At 37.0% G+C, this 22,833-nt stretch overlaps 1 protein-coding gene across 4 annotated transcripts in view; it reads left to right on the top strand.

Moving 5' to 3' along the window:
* The window catches only part of LOC6042229, a 472,032-nt gene extending 450,850 nt beyond the window's left edge, over positions 1-21,182 (top strand). For all 4 annotated transcript variants that reach the window (XM_038252028.1, XM_038252026.1, XM_038252029.1 and 1 more), the window contains exons 6-10: positions 12,552-12,650; positions 15,839-16,037; positions 16,108-16,286; positions 16,348-16,513; positions 16,580-21,182. In XM_038252028.1, the coding sequence (XP_038107956.1) occupies positions 12,552-12,650; positions 15,839-16,037; positions 16,108-16,286; positions 16,348-16,513; positions 16,580-17,499 (1,563 nt within the window). In that variant the 3' untranslated portion in view covers positions 17,500-21,182. The remainder of the gene's footprint in view (positions 1-12,551; positions 12,651-15,838; positions 16,038-16,107; positions 16,287-16,347; positions 16,514-16,579) is intronic.
* Positions 21,183-22,833: the final 1,651 nt, after the last annotated feature.

The following is a 22,833-nucleotide window of genomic DNA, read 5'->3' as shown; positions in this document are numbered from 1 at the left end:
CAACCTCCCAAATTTTCATCCAGATTCATAATATGGTTCTGGAGTTAGAGCCGTTTGATTGACCTACCATGAGAAAAAAAATCCCTAAGAAAAAGGTAAAAGCCCACCTGGTGACCTTCGCCAACATTTTTCATTTCTGATTTTATTCGAAATTTCTTGCTACATTCATAGGACAGACCATGAGTGAGCATCTGAAACAAATTCGACATCGATCGGCAATCCCGATCAATTTTTACAACGATTTACTTTTTGCCTTTCTTACTAAAGAAAGGTATAGGTTTTACTTTATGGCTGGACGTCATTTTCATCTTCGTAAATAAGACGATACAGCATGAATTTTAATCGGAAAAATCGACAAAAAATCACACTGAATCGATTTTTGACGCTTCGTCGCCAAGTTGTCAAGTTGAGCTTCGAATACTGGCGCGAGAATGCTGGCGCATATATTTTGTGGCTCGACTTATACTCATTTTGTAGTAGCTTGTCTATCGATGTTTCCTTCAATATGTAAGATATCGTAGCTTTTCGGTTTCTTTTGCCCTGTCCGTTTTTGCATAACTGTCCAATGTTTATGCAAAAACCTTTGTGACATAGGGCATTCATCCGGCTACAATCATTTTGTTTCCCGTGCGCTCCTAAAACCGCCTAAATGTAGACTTCATTTTTTCGTGATTTCGTAAGTTTATTTAACAGGGTTCATTGGATAGGATAATAGGAGCTTTCTAAGCTTTTCATCGTTTATATCGTTTTCAAAGTGTTCAATGCTGGCAATTCCAATGGCTTTCTTCCTAAGGTTCTCGCGATTGAGTGTGTAGTGGTGCGGTTGTTAAAAATAGCTATATCTGACTCTGTCACTCTCGTAGAAGCTGAATGGCTAGCTTCCCTGCACCGTGCGGCACACGCGGTTCACTTGTACCTCGGTTTTGCTTGTCTTGGTGCGCTGGTACGATGAACCAAAACACCAACACAGTCACACAAAAGGGCTCGTACCGAAACTAGAAAACCAAAACCGCGGTGTGCGTTGTTGGGAAGCTTGCTATGATCGCGTTTGTCATAAACGCTTGTTTGATTAGAAACGTACGAACATATTGTACGATTTAACATATTCTTTTGGTGAAAATTGCGTTTTTTTTATTTCTTTTGGAAATCATATCATTCATAATACTCATAATATCATCATAATACATTGCTTTAATCATAAGACTTTCTTTTGTGCTGACGTTATAAATGAGCAACTCTCTACGAAATCGGCCGATTTCGACCATTTTTATTTTTTGTATTTTTTTATTTGACTCAAACTTTGTTTGGTCATAGGGAACTATGACCAAATAAGCTATTTTGCGTCATTGGTTCATCCATACAAGTCTCCATACAATTTTGGCAGCTGTCCATACAAAAATGGTATGTAAATATTCAAACAGCTGTAACTTTTGAGTGAATTTTTTGATCAATTTGGTGTCTTCGGCAAAGTTGTAGGTATTGTTGAGGACTTTGAGAAAAAATAGGTACACGGAAAAAAATTTGCAGATTTTTATCAACTTTTTTCACTAAAACTCAATTTCCCAAAATACATATTTTTGATTTTCGAGATTTTTTGATATGTTTTAGGGGACAAAAATCCGCAACTTTTGAGCCATAGAGAAACATGGTCAAAAAATCTGCCGCCGAGTTATGAATTTTTGAAAAAATAGTGATTTTTGGAAAAAATCGAAGTTTCTTGCCAAAACAAATTTGACATTATTTTTTAATGCAAAATTGAATTTGCAATCGAAAAGTACTTTACAGATTTTTTGATTAAGGGCTCCGTTTTCAAGATATAGCCACCGAAAGTTTGATTTTAGCGAAATATTTGCAGTTTTTCAATTTTTAAAAATAGTGACCATGAGTGACCATTTCTAAAAATATTTTTTTTTGAAAAGTTCAGAAAATTTGCTATAAAATTGTCTAAGAGACATTGAAGATTGGACCTCTGGTTGCTGAGATACAGCGGCTTAAAGAAAAAGAAACACGAAAATTGAAGTTTTCTAAGTCTTACCCAAACAGCCCACCATTTTCTAATGACGATATCTCAGCAATTAATGGTCCGATTTTCAATGTTAATACATGAAACATTCGTGAAATTTTCCGATCTTTTCGAAAAAAATATTTTGAAAATTTTTAAATCTAGACTAGCATTTTAAATGGGCGTAATATTCAATATTTGGCCCTTTTCAAATGTTTCGGTGGCTATATCTTGAAAACGGAGCCCTTAATCAAAAAATCTGTAAAGTACTTTTCGATTGCAAATTCAATTTTGCATTAAAAAATAATGTCAAATTTGTTTTTGCATGAAACTTCGATTTTTTCCAAAAATCACTATTTTTTCAAAAATTCATAACTCGGCGGCAGATTTTTTGACCATGTTTCTCTATGGCTCAAAAGTTGCGGATTTTTGTCCCCTAAAACATATCAAAAAATCTCGAAAATCAAAAAATATGTATTTTGGGAAATTGAGTTTTAGTGAAAAAAAAGTTGATAAAAAAATCTGCAATTTTTTTCCGTGTACCATGTACCTATTTTTTTCTCAAAAGTCCTCAACAATACCTACAACTTTACCGAAGACACCAAATTGATCAGAAAATTCACTCAAAAGTTACAGCTGTTTGAATATTTACATACCATTTTTGTATGGACAGCTGCCAAAATTGTATGGAGACTTGTATGGGTGAACCAATGACACAAAATAGCATATTTGGTCATAGGGAAGGCCCCCACAAAGTTTGAGTCAAATCAAAAAATACAAATAAAATCCATTTCCAGTTTTGGTAGAGAATTGCTCAAATAAACAAAGTCGATGTTATTAATTGAAAGAAGTTCTACCATTGTTATATTCTTTAGTAAGAAAGGCTCTTTCTCACCCCAGGTGGAATTAAATCGGGTTTTTTTAATCAAAAAAAATCAGTACAATGGTCAACACTCAAATAAAATAACCAAATAATATTTCAAGCATGACCAACTCGTAACCACCTCAAGCCCAGTCACGAAATATTCTAGCAGAGCTGGTTCTGCCAGAATCCTGCTAGAACGATGGAACATTTCTGCTAGAATGCTGTAAGAATATCCAGCTCTGTGAGAACTCTGCTAGAATCCTGCTAGAACGTCGTGACTGGGAGGTCCAACTCAACCGTACAGTGTTCCCAGCGGCTCGTGTACTCAAGTGTCCTCCATCAGTTATTATTATTCATAGCCACGGCGCAGCTTGATACTTCAGTAATGAAGGAAAACTGTTCGCGTACTTTATTCATCGTTTGGGGTAAATTTCACAACCATGTTGAGGCCGGGCCACCATTTGGGCCAACCATCACAAGTAAACGAAACTATTGGCACTACGCCCCCCGGGGCATGGCCTTCCTCTAACGTGGGATTTCTGCTCCAGCGCCTCTGACGAGACAGGAGAAACCGGGACCGACGTTTTACTTCACCATCCGATAGAAGCTCAGTGGATAAGGCGGGAATCGAACCCGCGTCTCATAGCATCATCGGGATCGGCAGCCGAAGCCGCTACCCCTGCGCCACGAGACCCACACCACACCATCACACCATCACAAGTATTAAATTAAAGAAGTTGAAAAACAACCCCTCCCTGGGTGCAGAAACTGAAACTGATGATGATAATGATGACGACGACGATGGCGATGGGGTTGTTGGAGTTAAGTTTAATGAATAGACGGTCACCGGAAGGGGGCCCTACCTTGGGTGCAGATTTTGCCCAACCCCCCGCGCGGTTTGGGGTGCGTTTTGGAAGTGGTTTCTCATTAAAGTGTGTGGTGGTGGCTCCGGCTGGGAATTAAGCTGTTTTTGATTACGGTTGGGATGGGTTGCGGTTAATGCGTGGCGGAAGTGGCTTACTTTGCGTTGATCCACCTCAAAGGTAGTCAATTTCCTGAAGAGGCAACACCTTTTGAAGTTGCATTGTTTGGTTATAAAGGGATTATCTAAAAGTTATTTGACACAGATTGCGGCAGACAATGCACTGTCGTCGTCGTTTTGAAAACTGATCATTGTGAAGAGTTTAGTCTGGTATAAGCAAACGTAATAAAACTATAAAATTGACTGACTGAACTGACTAAAAATTTCCCGTTACAGTTCAGCATGCTATTTTGAGCAAGTTTTGTTCTCTGAAAAAAAACATTAATTGCTTTGTAATCTGTTTTATTTCTCGCATTTTGAGTATTTTGATAAGAATTTATCTTTAAGTTTATTCTTTTTCTGGAAAGTCTTACTGCCCATTACATTCTCTAAAAACACACCAAAAATTCTCACAGCACAAATGGTTGGGCTCTGTGGAGGGGCAACCAGGCTCGACTACTGGCTTATTCTTGTTGGTGCCGATGAAAAGGCCACTCTTCAAGCTATTTGCCCGAGCCCGAACCCCCTTGAACCATATCCGAGTTGTATCAACTTTACCAAAAGAACAAAACCCACTTTCAAAAGGCGACCGCACAGAGCCCGACCAGATTGTTCCGAGGATAATGCCACTCCGGTTTTGTTGCGTTGTTCTGTTGCCAGAGGTCGTTATTTTTTGCCCCAAGAAGAGACAACCGAGGAGCATCCGATGCTATTAATAGGTGAACTTTTTAGTGCCCCGAGCGCACTTGTCCCGGCAGTGCCAACGAAGAGCGGGGTTTTAATGGACCTGTTGAATAAGTCAGACTTTTAATAAATAGATAATTTCAACCACCCCAAACTTGGCACTAATTGTGTGCCCGGAGAACAAACCAGATTACCAGAAAGGCTGGTGGGAGAGAAAGCTCACCCAAGAAGATAGGGCAAGTAATTGGTGGGTAAAAGTTTTTCGTTTACTTCATTATGTGGAGTTTTTATTGCTACACGGGTGAAATTGTTTCTTTTGTGACCGTATAATTGGAAATATGTTGATGGGTCCAGTGGCTGGATTCAATATTACATAATAAAGCATCTATTAAAATTCAATGCTTTTTGACAAGTTCCTCATGTTCCATTGTTATACAATTCTAATCCTTCGTGTTAAATTTTGCTGAAAATTGATTTTCAGATTTCGGCAGTAATGTTCATTGTTAGTCAACTAGGTGTATTTATTATTTTTGATAAAATTTAAGCAATCACCTGACATTCCATCTCAAACTTATCAGTACTCTCTACACCCAAAATTCAGAATCGAGATAATCGTTCTCCCAAAATTTATTGAAGGCTAAGTGCCAAAATCGATAGAATAATGGTACCAACTCACACCATCATAACAAATGAGTTCATTCGTTAGTTGAATCAATAAATCTCCAACAAGTGTCATACATCGACTTCTGACTTCTCCATGGTCACCAAGCTGTGGTGGCCAAGGCAGCTAATTCATTGGATTGGTTTGTCAAAGGTCTCTGGTTCGATTCCCGTTGTCGACACTTTTGGTTTTTTGTTTGACGGATGAACTTTTTTTGCAAATGAACCTCGAGAGAATAGTTCTATCGCCCATCTCGAGCTGTGTTCTCTGCGTCCGTGAATGGTACCACTATTCTCTCGACTCGAGACCATCATTCTCTCGGACTAGCGCTGCCAGTTTTGGGTGTAGCATTTTAATCTGACAACAAGTAAAAATCCCGATTTTCATCCAAATCGGAGCTTCCTTTATTTTGGCCAAACCTTACCCCTTTTTCGTAGCAATTGAGCAAAACCTAGATTTTCAAGCTATGATATCTTGGCAGCCACGAGTCGTAGAACGTCGATCAGACGACGTTCAATTTGCTTTTAAAAAAAGTGGTCGAGTTTTGTTCTTTCCCTTCTGTTGTTTCCAAGATATCGTCAGCTGTGTGCTATCTTGTGACATAGACCGTTTTGGTCGAAAATGAGTTAATGATGACGTTTTGCTATACTTAACAAACACTACAATATGCTTTAACCCGATTTTGGAAACTCGCTTCCGTTTCCCAGATATCGCAATACACACTTGTGACATAGACCAATTTATCATCAAAATGATTGTGCACACTTGTGCCACGTCATACATGTTGTTGGAAAATGTGGAAATTTTATCTTGTTTTTCACAAGTTTATGTACACACATACTTTCTAAAGGCAATGCAACCTTTTGTTTATAAAAATATACTGATTAAGTCGATTAAACCATTGATTTCAGCCTATTTTAGTTTGTATGGGAATTCAGTGTGACACATAGTAGGGGGAGAGGGGGTAATATGCACCCCCTAAGGGAAAACTGTGATTTCTCAACCATTACAGCATTACTGTGGAATAATTTTGTTCGATGTTCTAAAACAACTATTATTCTTCGTCATCCATGTGAAAAAAGTCTTAAAAAACCTCAAAATTGTTCGAAAATATCAAATTTCTAAAAACATTTTTGATTCATTTCAAACAACCATGCGGGGCAATATGCACCGCAACATTGGGGTAAAATGCACTACAACAACGGGACAAAATGCACCGCAACATGGGGCAAAATGCAGCGGGTAAAAGCAGTTTTCACTAGTCACCACTAGATGACACCGCTGTTTTTACAAAGGAGCTTCACAGCGGTGCATTTTCCCAGTCACGAAATATTCTAGCAGAGCTGGTTCTGTCAGAATCTTGCTAGAACGGTGGAACACTTCTGCTAGAATGCTGTAAGAATATCCAGCTCTGTAAGAACTCTGTTAGAATCCTGCTAGAACGTCGTGACTGGGTTGCCCCGACCACGCTTTTTGCAGAAAATTAAATTAAAAATGCATTTTTTGATGTTTTTGGACTCATCTATCTACAGAATAAGGAAGATTATGGCAAAAACTATATACCTCAGCACTCACAATATCAATAAATGCTTTTTATATTGTCCAAAAATCATAATGAAAGTTCAATGAAAATTAGATGAAAACACAACATTTTAAAGTTTTGCAAATAACTTGAGCTGTTTTGATACTGCGATGCTCAAATTTTTCCAGCATGGTTTAGCAATGTTAAGCTTCCAATTTCTTTGATTTTTACCCCGGAAAATTCTTCCAAAAACCAAGAAAAGCAGGGGTGCATTTTGCCCCGGGGGTGCATATTACTGCATCTTTTAACTAGTGTAACCAAATTAGTTGAAACTTAGAGCGTTTGTTAAGCGATAGTATACGAACCGATTGCTTAAAAAAGTTTGGCTCTACCATTCATAGTTTTGAAATTATTTACCTGGGTGCTGAAAAGACAGAATGCGTAACGTGATTTTCGAAAGCTCCCCACTGCTCCCCACTAATACAATAGCACTACAGCTGTAAACATAAACAAAGTAGAAGGCTATGTTCAAGCTCGAGCGTGACATATTTTTTGCTGCTGAAGTGAATTTTTTGAAACTTTTTGGATCTGTTGATGTTGATGTTTTCGATGAAAAAATAAGTGCATCCCACTTTTTTCTTCTAAACGATGGGCGGCCAAAAGAGCCTTTTTTTGTTTTCCACGTGATGGAAAATTGTGTGAAAAGTGGGTGGAATTTCATGAATCAGAAGAGCAACCGAATGGAAGTTCCGAGATTATGTATCTTTGATGTGCAGTGATAATATCGGAGTAAGATTATCCAATATTATTAGGCAGGTACCATTCATAATTATTGATAATTCGTTGCTAACATTTCAACAAGCGTCATAAACATAGGTTTTGCGTGAGACATAGCAATTTTGAAATGTTAGCAACGAATCATGCCAATCTCGATTTCAACCCTCTTCTTAAGATGTTTTGACTTCGAATACCTTAATAGCTCGACGCCATCGACTTTTTATATTCCTGACAAAATAAATTATATGATCGATCACAATACTTGCCACTTCTTGGTATTAATTTGCGAACAGTAAATTGGTTCCGCTTTGACAGTTCTAAATTGAGGCCGCTTTGCGGACAACTATTCTGCACCCAGTTATTTACCAACAAACATTAAAAATCGATTTTCTTGAAAAGTACTCAATGGTTGTTGTCACAAGATAGCACACAACTGACGATATGACCAATTGAAAACAAAGGCTTTTAAAAAATTGACGAAACTTTGGGACGGTGCCGGGATTCTTTCATGTTTTGATAGTATAAACTGCTTTGCCTAATTTTAGAAAGATCAGAAAAAGTAGATTTTGAATTTGTACTATTTTTTGTGCAGTTGGGGTAAAAAATTCAATCAGCTGTCAGCAACAAGTAGCCCGATCAATAAAGTAAAAAACATGTAAGAAATTTTCTCAGGCTTGTGCAAATATTCTGTGCAGGTGTGATTTTCCTTCAATTATTAATTTTTCAGTTGCAACAAACAGAATATTATTTTTAAAAAATAAAAAATAAAAATAAAAAAAAATGATCGGGAAATTTTGTTCCATTATTTTATCCTCGAACACAAAATTGATCAGAAAATGTCTTCTCAGGGCTGATTATACAGAAGATTTATTTCATAATATTATTTGTATTGGGTCCTTTTCGGTGCTGTCGGCATTTGTAATTACATTTTTCTTAGGACTATGAGTAATTACCAGCCCGGGAGCATGTTGACAGCTCCCATGCAAACTGAGCGTACCCCTTTTTGTAAGCCCAGTGGGCCTAAGATGGCCGCCTTTGATATTATCTAGCCATACTTTTGAAAAAGGCGAATAGTTTAAATAAATATAGTTTTTGGCTTGTTCCGGTTTAAAATGACAAAATAAGCAGTCTGGAATCATTTTCATCAAAAACTTGTTTATGAATACGCCGCGTTCAAATATCAGTCTAGAATAGTTGAAGTGAGCGTGCCGCGAAAGCCGTCACGAAAAAAATGTTTCCCATGCTAATTTTGAGTTGCGTATTTAATAGTCGGACTCCGACGAGGCCCACTAGCCATCTGTCGGTGAATACGCGCAACTTACGAAAACTGTCAGCTTAGGGCCCGGCTGGTAATGGAGTACCCGACGCGATTGGTAGTAAGCAATGTATTTCTTATGGAGCGAACTGTCAAACTACCACTCGAATCGGGTATTCCATTACAGAGGATCTTGTGTGGGAAGGGAAGGGGGATTGTGTAGGGAATTTTGTTGCCTTTGCTAGCCTTTGTTGTTGTTTTCAGCCGCAAGGTTATGAAGGTTGTGAAAAAAGTTTTAAAAAATGAAGAAATCGATTGATTATACTCACCTACAAATATTGACAAAAATGACTGCGCTCTATTCGAGGGGAAACATAAAGATTGGGGTCTCCAGAAACACGTTTACTTTAAAATTTTCAAAAATACTTAGACCGGTCTGAATGGTTTTTCTTCAATGTTTGCATGGAGTTGTTGCTTTTGATAGTTTTTTTCTCGGCTAGAATTACTCTCAAACTTAAATATTACGCCCTTTAGAAATTTTAGCCTTGTTTTGAAATTTTCATACACTTTTTATCAAATATATCATAAAATTTCACAAATGTTTCCTTTTTAGCATTGAAATTTGGATTGGTTATCAAATCAAATCAAATTCTGTTTCCGTTTTTATTTATCCGCTGTATCTCACACAACGAGAACTCAAACCTTCAATAATGTTTAGACAATTTAACAAAAAATCAAGAAATACATTTTTTGGCAATGAACACTCATGGACATGGACACTACTTTAAAAATATCGAAAAAACTGATATTTGTTAGTAAAAATCAACCATAAAATGGCTTTATCTTGAAAACGTCACACTTCATAAAAATTTCTGTAAATTACTTTTAAATTGATAATTTGATTGTACAGCATAAAATATGGTCAAAAATGTGTGAAATTTTGTCTAAAAGAAATTGTAAAATATACAAAAATTACGAAATTGATTAAAAAAAGTAAAAAAATCAGAAAAGTATTATTCCGTGTACCTCTTGTCATCTTAACACCTAAAATTTTGTCGGTGACACCATTTCGATTAAAAAAATATTCCAAAAGAAACACTGGCTTTATTGGTCACAGAAAAGACCTCTACGAAGTTCGAGCCAAATAAAAAAATACAGATTAAATCTGTTTCTGGTGTTGGTAAAGAAATGTAAGTTTATTTTCAATTGAGATTTCAATGTAAGTCAAAATTTGTTTTACCCCCTCATTTTTAGGAGCTTATCCATAAATTAATTATTATCAAATCCCTGATCATAACATTCTTTTTAAATACCTATCTAAAGTTACAGTACACTGCACTCGAAAGCATTAAACATTTACGTACTTACACATTCAACACAGATGTCACCCGTAACATATTTTGACAGTGATTTCCCCCAAAAGCCTTAATGTTGCGTTCCCCAAAACCATCGCCATAAAATCATCATCATCGTGTGCCAACATCGGGGAGGACATGATTATCATCACGATCTCGAACGAGAAAGGAGGAAGGCGAACGAACCGCATTAAGATTTTTCAGTAAAATGTCATGTTGTCACACTTAATAACACCGTTGCCGTCACGGTTCTAGACCCAGGAAGCCTTCTCGAAAGAAACGCTCCCACGCCAGACTAAACAACCGTAACGACGTGAGAGCAAAACAGTGTAACGATACTTTTGAGGTGGTTTTGATAAGTAAGGGAAAGTTGAGCTTTTTTTCAATTGTATCAAACTTATTGAAATCACAACTTTTATGCGTGATTTGATATTAAATCATTTTTTGCTAAATAAAACTTCAGGGCGATAATTGAGAACATTACCCCTTTTTTCGAAGCGAATGCTGTTGAGTTTTATGATGCTTGAGCACCATTTTTAGTACTCAGTACGAGCAAAGATAAGTTGAAGAAGATGCTTAGTTTATTACGCGCAAGCTTCGCCTTTACCGTTCTTCAGACTTGAAACTTGGAGGAACGAAAGCATAGCATAGTGTGGTTAAATTAGATTTTCTAAAATTAGTTTTACTTTACTTTTGAAAATTGTTTAAGGAAATTTAAAAGGATAGTCATGAAATTGAAATATTATCAAACCCTTAAAACAACAGATTTAATTGTTTGAATTTAATAATAAGTCCCACCTTGTTCGTTCACTGATTCTATCCAAAATCTTGCATTTTGGTGGCTGGCTGGCTGGCTGGTGCCGGTAATCACAAGCCCTCAGACAACCGATTCCACGTGTTCTCGGTTGGCCGGATAGCTGGCTCGATGGTGTCTGCTTCGAGTTCATGACGACGGCGATGGTTGGTCTTTTATGACCTCCCTTGCTGCTATCTAAATGTGCGTCTAAGTGACTTCCCAGTTAGCAAAGCTTATCGTGCCGAGGAGGTAGCAAAGATTTGTACTAAGGAGGAGAAGAGAGGAAGTTCCGGATTTTGTTTAGAATAATCTTTGCGGAAGCAGATATTGAGTTGTGTAGAGTCGAGAAAGATTTGAGTTTTATAACAAGTTAAGTTGGGAACTTTAAATTAAGAATAACGGAGCAAAAACCTCATAATTCGACTGACGGATAAGCCTTAAATTTTTCTGTATTACCTACAACATCACTTTCATTACTTTTTAATTTCCTTACTTATTCGACTTTCCTTTCATACTGTCATACCTATTTACTATTGAGTTTCAAATCACATTCTGCGATTTCTTGGCTCTTAAAAAAGATTGAATCGTTTTAATTCGTTTCTACTGGGTATCATTCTCGAACAGTATAACAGATGATATATACAAATTTAGTGGTTTTACTTGTAAATAGTTTTAAAAAATCCCTAAAAATCAACTGTATGTATATTTACAATAATTCATCCAAACTATTATATGCGTGAAATAGCTTACATATTCTGAAAAGAAACACACAACAAAAATGACCATTACAAAAAATACACTCTCAAATAAAACCATAGTCAGAAACACAACGTACGTATTCGCTTCAAGTAGTGATTTTTTTTACTAGCATATACTCTTATCCTCAATATAGCCATTAGGAATCCGTGGGTTTTTACTAAGCTCCTCTCTAACCTCTAAACTGCGAAGCACTCTGTCGCCTGTATCTCTAAAAGTATCCTCAAAAAATGCGCGCAAATCTTTGACAAGTCTCACAACTGCACAGTATTCTTCTGCTATGGGTAAGCTTATACTATTCTACTAACCACCTATTTATAACGTTATTTATCATATTCCCCTTTAAAGTAGTTATATTAGAAGAAGTGCATTTTGTTTTCATTTAACTATTCTATTGTTATATTTTTAAGTTTCCAAAAAAAAATTAACTTGACTGTTAAGAAATTGAAACGACTAAACTATGTATCGAAAACAACGTATTTTCACTAGGATTAAGGCAGCTTCATAAACCCAAAATTGTGTAACAGTCGATGTATTGTCAGAGCGGTGTGATGAATGAAAACATTACTAAACAATAGGCAAAATTCTATAGTTTCACTATCCTATTTGTCAAAAGTATATATCAATGTGTCATGTGATCTATCAGTGAATCGATGTTAAATGAACCTTGGCAACAGTTGTACCCCTAATTGGCAATAGACTCATAAGTCAAAACGCACCAACCGCTCGAATACTCTAACCATACTAATCTTACCCTCCTTTTTCTTGTATTTTTCCCTTTTCTCCCATTTTGTCTCGTTTTTTTTTCTTTTACTCTGTTTCCCCTCCCACAAAAAAAAAACTAATCCACCCAACAGTGTGCCCAGGGTCGTGCCGCATGGCTGGAACGCGGTAGACGATGCAGCGTGCAAGAAACACCCGCCTCCTGCCATCGACGATGGGTCAAACGAAATCGGGTAAGATCGCACAATACTATCAGGCTCGGTTATCCAAGATCCTCCAAAAAATCGCTTCAAATAATCTTTTTTTTATGTCTAAAACAAGGTCCCAGAACTTGTTTTTTTTGTAAAAAGTAAGACAATAAAAAATACGAAAATTCTTTAAAGAGATTAAGAGATAAATGGGACTGAACAATGAGAATTAATGTCATGTTTGAAAAAATTATTTTTTTTCAAAAATACTAAAAATATAAATGAATACAGGCTACGTTATCCATTAGTGGACCCCTTTTTTAATGAAAAATCAATAAAATCACAATTTCAAGCGTGTTTTTATCTATAAATCTTTCATTTGGCAAGTTCAGCAGAATTTAAAACAATGCTGACATTGAAGTGTCCTTTTTGCCGAAATAAGTGTTTTGAGCTCGACATCTGAAATCACCAAGGCATTTTCAAAACAAAACAACATTTTTTTTATTGAATTAACTATTCAATCTTTTTTTGACTGATTATTTCACTTCAGCAAGTCAAAATAATGTAAGTTTAGGGAACTTTACTTAAATAAAACGAAGAACTGCTCATTTTTGAGCAAAACTAAGGGGGTCCAATAAAGGACAACGATAATCCTAACATTTCCAAAGGTGGACCCCTGTTAATTTAACTTACAAAAGTGAAGAAAACTGTGTATTTGAGGAAAATTATTTGTAATCAAACTAATTGTATATATATTTCAATCACGAGTATAAATATAGGGGAGAGTGGGGAGACTTGATCCCCTTTTTTTTGTATCGCACATAACTCTGTCAATTTCTCACAAAACTATGAACTTTTTGCATGAATTGAAAGCTTAAACATTCAACTATGTTTGGCTGATAAGGGTATTTCATCAGAAAAACTCTTCGATTCATGCCCAGCGTTTTAAAAAAATATTTTAAACCGGCATTTTCAAAATGTTGGGGGTAATTTGATCCCCCTTTCAACATTTTGAAGAAATCTTAAGCAAAATGATTCTTATTCATCCAAACGTTTAATTTTCTATAAGTTACAGCAATTTCACATTAAAGATGTACGTTTGGGTTCAAAATATAACAAGATTACCATGCAAAATATTTAAAAACTTGAAATTTTCTTTTTTAGACAAAAATTGGGCATGTTTACAAAAGCTGGTAATTTTTGTTTACAAAACTTTACAAATGGTTCAAACTGCAGTAAGTTATGTACAACTATACTAAATGAAACTATGTACGAAAACCCAGCCCAATTATTTAATCTTGAGGCTGATTCCAGTGACTGTAAAAATGCAGGGATCAAGTCTCCCTAAACGCACTTTTTTAAACAATTGATTGTAAAAATAGTATGACGATAAATTTAACGTCAAATGCGTAAGGGTTTTGGAGTTCATATGTTTATCAAACAATTGATGTATAAAAAATATTTTTTTGAATAATTTTTAAGTGTTTGCTATACTTATAAAAACAAAGAGAAAAGATCTCTTGGAAGTTTTTTGCAGCACTTTTTAGAAAAATGTGTGTAACTCAATCTAAACATTTTTTAATTTTTTTCTTCGTTTTCTACAATGAGTTTGACTCAATTTCGCACAACTTTCTAGAACTAAGCTAATTGTTTTACCCACATGCTGACGAGATACAGGCTTGGGATCAAGTGTCCTCGGGGATCAAGTCTCCCCACTCTCCCCTACCGGTTTTCATGTTCAAAGTACCAAAGTTGCTGAAACTATTTATAATTAATCAAAACTTTAGCTAACTGTACTTAAATGAAGCATCATAATTGAAGTTTGAAATGATATTTCATGAAAATAAATTAATGACAATCAGAGATTTAAAATGAGTCTAATGGTCGATGTGGTTCACTTTTGCTCGAAGCTGGATCTCTTCGCACTTCTCGTTTTGCACTTTTTGTTTCGATTTTTCGTCACTTTCGTTTCGACACTTTAGTTCGATAGACATGCACGGTTTTATCAGCAACTGAAAACAAATCTATTGTTTTGTTTTGGTCAGCTATTTAAGTAATTAATATGGAAAAAAATGCATCAAAATTACTTTGTTTGATCATGTTTATGTTTACAGTGGGTTTTGACACGTTTTCTTTGATATTTTTCGGGCATAAATGTGTTTAAGTTTTAAGCCATATAACAAAATTTACAATGAAAAGTTAGCAAATGCCCTCTTTTAATCTTCATATCTATCATCAGACCCACACCATACATCAAAACATTAACTATCGTTTAAATTTAATATAAAAATAACAGTTATCCTAAAGTGGACCCGGGCCCACAATCGGATTATGAAATCGGGTCCACTATAGAAAATGAATAAATGAATATTAAATTTTTTATGAAATTTCCCCACTCCACAATTATTTTTGTCTAGACAATTGTCCACAAGAGGGACGGAGGACTGTAATTTCCAAAAAGGTGTCCACGTGGTTTATAGATGGCTTCTTTAATTTAATTCATTGAGGCCATTACATTTCTGAAGTCAAGATTTGTTCTTCAGCCCAGGACAAGGTCGAGACTCGTGAGGGAACACATAACAAAATACAAAATGATAAAAACAATCAAACGGTTGCGCATCGTTGAATTAAGCTCCAGTTATATTTTTCACTAAAATTTTATTAGAAGCTCGCGTTTTAATGTTTGACCTAAGAATAAACAATAAATACAGCACGCAATGTAAACAACAACAAACACGTTTTGTTTGGTTGACCATTCTGTGCATTGTCCCGAAGTTTGGTTGAATTTGGTTGCCGGAGTCCCGAATTATAATTAAAAATGTTTGCAGTAATCGGGCATACACGTGTGTCAAACGCGTTCTGATATGAAATCCCTTTGGCGAGTTGTCGCACTTTCATCAATTGTCAGGGTGTTTCAAGATAGCACGACAAGAACTCCTTTCATTTGAAAAGTAAAAGGAAGATTTTTCCGGTTTTTATCGAATATCTCAGGATTAAAATCTAATTTTGGGGATCTGTGAGGGTCACTCCCCAAAAGGTGAATCATTGCCATTCGATTGTAAGATTCTTTTCGAATTTCTGGTTTCAATCATATAAATGTTGTAATTGCAATATTACCTGAAAAACTCATATTTTTTTCCTATTGTTTAAAAAATGCGTTGAAAGTCCATAGATTTAACCTCAAATTGATTGAAACTGCAGTGTAACTCAAAGCATTTTTTCCATATTCCCAGATACAAGACTCATCGTTGGGTGGCTCCTCGGACGATGAAGACTTACTCGGTGTGCTGCGAGGCCCCAGTTCATTCGCCAATGCCTTCCTTTACGTAGGTTTAGGTACGATAGCAATTGGATTAGTAATAGCGTTCGTCGGTACCGGCGAGAAAGGATTCAAAACAGTTGAACTAAGACTAATCGGACCGTCGTTAATCGGTGAGTTTGTGGGGCAAATCTGGCTGGCTGATCGTGGCTTAGAACAAGTATTTTTTTTCTTTGTTTGCAGGTCTCGGCTTATTTTGTTGTATATTGCGTATCCTGTTTTGTATATGTCCGTCACACTGTGTATCATCTAGTCGTAGAGCGCGGAACAAGAAAAACGCCAAGATAGACGCCGATCACCGGACTTCCCTGTTGCGCGGCGACAGCAAACGAGTATCGATAGCACGCGGACCTCACATACCGGTAAGAGGTTCTTAGATAATTATGTTACAAAGAGATACTGATGCCTTACTTGATCTATTAGACTAAACAACCGCAAATCTACCCCAAGTCGATAGTGAAAACCAAAACGTACGAAGGCGTGGAAGCACTCCGGCAGATTGCCACCACTTCGCTGTTTCTTCAGAACGAGCAGAAAGTTTCATCGAATCGCATCGTGCCCATCATCAAGGAGCCGGAAAAAGTAGAGGGTGAGTAGGAGATCACGCGATGGTTTTGAAACTGTTTTGTAACGTTGTTTGTTTCTCCCTCCATAGAACCACCTTTAGAGCTCAAGAAGATCGACCCCCTCAAGGCTGATACGCTTAGTGTGATAGACATCGTTAGTATATCCGACGGTGAGGACGACGATGATGACGATGGAGACGACGCACGCAGCCACCGGCACCGTCCTCATCAGCAGCAGACGCAGCCGTATTCCGACACTCAGGTGATAGATCTTACAGGTGAAGACGAACAATCACATTCCGCGGGGTCGCACCACCAGCGGAAGGACAGCAAACTGCGGCGGCAGCGGACCTCGTTGAATCAGTCCCAGAAGCCGAACGGAACGACGGACTCTTCTTCGTCGTCGCTGTCTCCCGGTGGCCCAGCCAGTCCGGGTCTGCTGATGGAGACTTCGTTGATGATCATCGGGGCCACGCCGGTCAGCTCGCCGACCAAACCGCCGCAACAATCAAGTACCCTCACGGTCCCCATGGGAAATGCGGCCACGAGTTCCCTGCCTGGCGGGCTGACCCCGTCGTCCAAGTCCGCCTTCGGAGCGACATCCGTTGCTCCCAGCATACACAACAACGGGACGGCACCCTCGTTGCTGCCCGGGTCCCTGTCACCGGTGCCATCGACCTCGTACCTTCCCCACCCCCACCACCATTCCCCGCTGTCGCCACCGGCTATTCATCACGCCAGCAGCAGCAGTAGCAGTAGCAACTATCTCCTGTCACCACCGCCCATGTCCGGCGGCGGATCTTCCGCGACCAGTCCCGTCCTGACTGGACCCAAGCCGCAGCCACATCATCACCATCAACACCACCACCACCATCATCAAGATCCGCATGCCATCAACGCCATCACGACGACGGCGGCCTCATCATCGCTACAATCATCATCATCAGCCGTGACCACTACCAAGACCGAACCGGAACTAGTGTTAAGTCCAGCGAAACTAGGACAGTAGGTAAAAACTATACACATATATAGAAAGAGAGATTTTTTCCTAAAACAATGCAGACGCAACACACAGAGGGAAGGCAATTGCAGCAGGAACTGGGGCAAAACGGGCAACGGCGAGTGTTTGAATAGCTGGAGCTGTTACCAATCTCAATGGCGGAACATTGATTTTAAATCTTCCATTTCAACCTTACGGAATTTAATTACCCGAAATACCCAAAATTTCATTAGCAGTGATTCAATTGTCTCACCTTCACTCGCGAGCACAGATCAGACGCTACGTAAAACATCAATCACTATTATCTTTTTCACTGAGATCTTTTAAAACACGCACGAAGCAAAATGATCATCGTTCGATCAAAGCATTAATTGTTTGTTTGAGAGAATTGAGAGAAAAATGACCATTTCCTGCTCCCTTATTCCTGTTTGTGACTTTTTACATGCATTGGAGTTCATCGCTCATGAAAGTGAGTTCATTGTAAGTGCTCGTTTGAAAACATACCAATGAAATCGAGAATACTTTTGTGTTTCTTCGTGTGTTTTTGCATGCATTTGAGTTCATCAATCATGTGAGTTCACGCTTTTAAATCTACCAACGAAATCGAGAATAGCTTGAGTGGCTTTGCTCTTATGTGAGTGTCGCCGAAAAGCGGAGTAGTTTATTCATGACGGATTTAGTGAGCAGTCTAATCGCTGACTGCGTTGGGATCACTCACATTCACTCACGATCCGTTCTTAGTCGAAGATTTCAATGGTTCGGTCGGCACAGAGTAATTAATCAGTGCTCATTGAATTGAAATTGACCCTCGGAAAGGTATCATTGCCAGTCGGCCATTTGGTGGCCATGCTTGTTTTAAAAAAATATTTAAGTTTTAATTCAGAATGCATCAACCAAAACATTTTTTTGAGTTGTTTGTTCAATTTACTATTTCTGGATCCCGCATGAAAAGAGGTGATCAACTGAAGCGCTCCTCTCGTGCTACTGAAAGAGTAATCTAACGTGTATAGAAAAACAATGTGTATAACAAATCTTCTACCGAGAGCAAGAATCGAAAATGAGCAAATCTCTCTTCTCCCTTTCGTGAGTTGTTGGAGAAATAAAAAATCAATTGAGAATGATGGAAAATTTCAGAATTTGTTGGTTTTACTAACGCTGCTCTTACAACATTTATTAGTTTTTTACTGAAAAATTGGCGATATCCTGTTCATGAGCAACGGAAACAAATAGATTTATTTTGGGTTTTTTATTCAGAGTTTTTATTTAAATTTTTGATAAATTATTTTTCAAACATTTCATTTTAATAAAAAAAAGTTATAATTCAAAAAAAATCACTTACATTTTTGCATTCTTAAATTAAGCTAATAATTTAAAATAACTTTCTGATGGATGAAAAATATCAAAATCAATGTTCCAACCTTACAAAAGATTTACTCAAACATACAGAAGGCCAGCACACCAGCTCAGCATTGCGAATTGAAGTAACGCCGGAAATGAACACCTCCTCTCAGAAATCAGAGCAAGTCTTTTCTAATTGAGCAGGTGAAGAAAATGAAACACTTCTGGCACCCACAGCAGGTGCTCCAGACACAGGCACATTATATATTTATATACAAAAGTAATAGGAACAAAGAATAATAAAAAAACGAGAAGGTCGGAGAAGAACCAATTTCCTGAATTTGAGGCCGATCACTCTAGCTAAAACTTATTGAAAATTTGACAAAATTCTCGAGACGCACGAGCAAACTTTCGTGGGCAGATGTAGAAAAAAAAATGTTTTCAAGCAATTTTAATTTCCAAGACTAAATTACAACCTAATTTTTCAAACAATTCTTTATAAGAAACTCAATACTCAGAAAATAACATAAGTTTGTAAAATCACAGGATGTTTGAGTTACAAAGTTAGGTTAATTATGCATCTGCCAGGAAAAAGCTCAATTGATAATACCGGAATCAGACAATTTAAACAGAAAAAAAACACGAAAACTTCCAAAAAGTCTACTTAACACGTGCTGTCGAACAGAAAATTAACCAAAAAAAGGAAATACCATCAGAAAAGGCACAACAAAGATTATGTAATTATTTATCAGCGCAACAAATAATGTGAATGAAAGTAAAATTAAAAAGAAGAAAAAGAATAAAACGCAAGAAATCAACTTGAAACGTCACACACGAATAAGTCAAATTATGCAAAACTTTGTTAGTTGAACCGTTCAAACTATATATATTTTAAGTGTCCCAAAACTGCAACAACAAATTACTTTAGCAAACTGTTACCTAAGTTATAAGCTGCTGTGAGACGAAAATAAAATAATGTTAATTTTATGGTAAAGTCGCATTCGTCAACCTGTTATCAAGGCAAAATGTTACTCAAATACACACACAAACAAAAAACACTGTGAGAGGCATCTATAATAGTATCGTTGCACAAACTCTCCCTAAATCCCCTCCCAAATGCTGCAAAATGTATTTAATATCATATCGATTTTTCTAGTTAAGTTTGTTTCTATTTTGATGGAGTCTAGCAACAACAAAAAACTAATAAACAAAACAAATACACGCTGCAAAAACACTGTGGAACGAGATAATAAGAATGTCCAATAAGAGGCGCAATATTAAATAGACACTATATATTTATTAGGCCAAACAGATAACGAAAAAAAGTTATGCAAAGTATATATCATTTAATAAATTCGTGCATATGTGAAAACAAACAAGTTCAGTGATAAAACACAATGGTATTACGAGAGATCTTTAACAAAAGTATGTACATAGAGCATCGCTTCCAGAGAAATCAAAATAAATTATTTAAAAATATATATGCAGTTATGAGTAAAATTTAGTTCGATTTGTTACATTGTTTTCTATCAATTGTTACACAAAGGAACAGAAAGAAATGATATATCAGAGATCGCAAAAGAAAGCAGTCAATCTAACAAACACACACACGTACGGAGAAAGACAGAAAAAAATATAATCAATCACAAGACACACAACAATACACAACATCAACAACTACTAAAACAAAAGTGAAACAAACGAAAAACCCGAAACCAATGGAAGAAAGAGAGAAAATATTTAAAGCAAAACAAACAAACACACGCCAGAAGCGCTTTTTTTTGTAAAACTGTGTGTTTATTCATGTATCAAAGCGAATGAGAAACCCAAAACAAAACCCAGCAAAAACAAAAGAAGCTATGTTTCAGCAGAGCAAAACAATACGAAGCATACAATAAGTGAAACCATGTGTGAGTGTAAGTTGTTTAATCATGGAGACAAACAAAAAAGAACAAACTTAAAATCAAGCGCAAACAACAAAACCAGCAAACCTGTGTAAACCCACAAGCATGTATCGATGGTACTAGTAGCTTACCGTAACCGTTTTATGTAAATGGCAAAAGAAACGTGTTAAATGGACAAAGTGTAAAACAAAAACAAACCAAACAAATATGGGGAAACTACGAAGACGACGAGAGGACGAAGAAATACGATCAAGAAAACATTCACACAACAAACCAACACAAGAATGCCAGTGATGAAATGGAAAAACGCGTGGGAAATTATACAAGAAAAACAAAACAAAAATGCACACACACAAACCAACAAAAACTGTACTGAAGATCATGTGAGAGCAGAGAGAAAACCAAAACGAAAAAGAAAATAAACGAAAAATGGTAAAAATTATTGATAAACCAAACGGCTGCTAAATTGATTGAGAAATTCCCAAAATGTAAATCCGATGTAAATAAAAAATACTATATAATAAATATATTTAAATAGCTACTCTACATAAAAGTTTTTGAACTTTGATTAGCTCTATAACATCCAAACATTTGTTTTTTCGAATTTTGTTATATTTCATTTTAAGCAGCTTTTGTTTTACGAAAATTGCTTCTCTTGCTTCATGGGTTTCCTGTTTCATTTTTAGTATTTTAATTACAATAGTACATGACTTATTCTACCGTCTCCTAGTTATGTATTTTTACAGTCACTTTTTTTAATTTTTGCTTATTGACTTATTTTAATTTTTGAACATTGACAAAGTCACGGTAAAACAAGCCAAACTACCAATATTTTCTTTACCAATAGTTCTTATTTTCACTGCTTTTGAAAGATTAAAAATGGTCGATTTTTTCGCGTATTTTTGGTGAATATTGAGCTCGAAGCATATTTAGAGGCGAGGTTAGGTTGTAAAGAGTAAAATTGAGTTTCACATTAGTGAAATTATAATTACTATTCATCGATAAACTCACTCAAAATTAAAAAAAAAAGTCAAAAATACTTGAAAGGGCCATCCATAAACCAAGTGGACTCTTTAGGGGGAGGTTCAGCATTTGTCCACGCTCCATACAATAAAGATTTCTTTTTGTATGGGTACTAAAGCCCTATGTCAATTTTTACCTACAACGGTAAAAAACACGATCTAAAACCATTTCTGATCACTTTTTTTTTTTTTTTCATTTTATAATGCAAAAAAAATTGCCAAGACAACTTTTTTTTTGATGGATCAACTATGGTCCCCTTGGAACGAGCTGGGAAGTAGGACAATTCTCTACAAAATCTCACGATTGCGACCATTTTTATTTTTTGTTATTTTTAATTTAACTCAAACTCTAGTTTGAGTTATTTTACTGAAAAATTCCCGTTCTTTTCGATTTTGACAAAGAACTTTGTCCTAAGGTTTCTATACGTGGTGTCAATCCAAAATTTTCGCGAAGCGAAAACGTTACGTGACGAATTCCCCTCTCGGCAAATTTCCCCTCTTTTTGGTGCACGCTGGTTGGATGAACGAACGTTTCCCAATCAGTCAATCGAGAGACGTGAGATTGATGTATCTAAAATCTCCCCCACTCCACCTCATAATTTTCGGATCGTCGACGAGCCAAAAAAACTCGGCTCGGTCGGTCCCGAAAATTCATTCTATTGCTGGACGACGACGAGGACACATCAGAAGCAGATGGCCTGGTGGCTCGGTAGCAGACGGCCTGGAGGACCGGGAGCAGATGGCTTGGAGGCAAGGACCAACTAAGACATGCCGGTCGCGTGAGTCGATCATTGGAACTGGCCACCACCTGGAGTGGCCGGAGGCCCCGCGGATGTTCCGATGGGGGGACATTTTCCGGACCGTAAGAGTTGTGGCAATATGGGTATCAAACTTTATGGTTTTTGATACCGGACATGAAATTTGACATTTTGGCAGTAGTGGCCACAATCCGGAGTGGCCGGAGGCCCCGCGGATGTTCCGATGGGGGGACATTTGCCGGACCGTAAGAGTTGGGGCAATATGGGTATCAAACTTTAGGGATTTTGATACTGGACATGAAATTTGACATTTTGGCAGTA

The sequence above is a fragment of the Culex quinquefasciatus genome, chromosome 2 (genome assembly GCF_015732765.1).
Source record: "Culex quinquefasciatus strain JHB chromosome 2, VPISU_Cqui_1.0_pri_paternal, whole genome shotgun sequence".
Lineage (NCBI taxonomy): Eukaryota > Metazoa > Arthropoda > Insecta > Diptera > Culicidae > Culex > Culex quinquefasciatus.
This window is presented reverse-complemented; position numbering and strand designations above follow the sequence as displayed.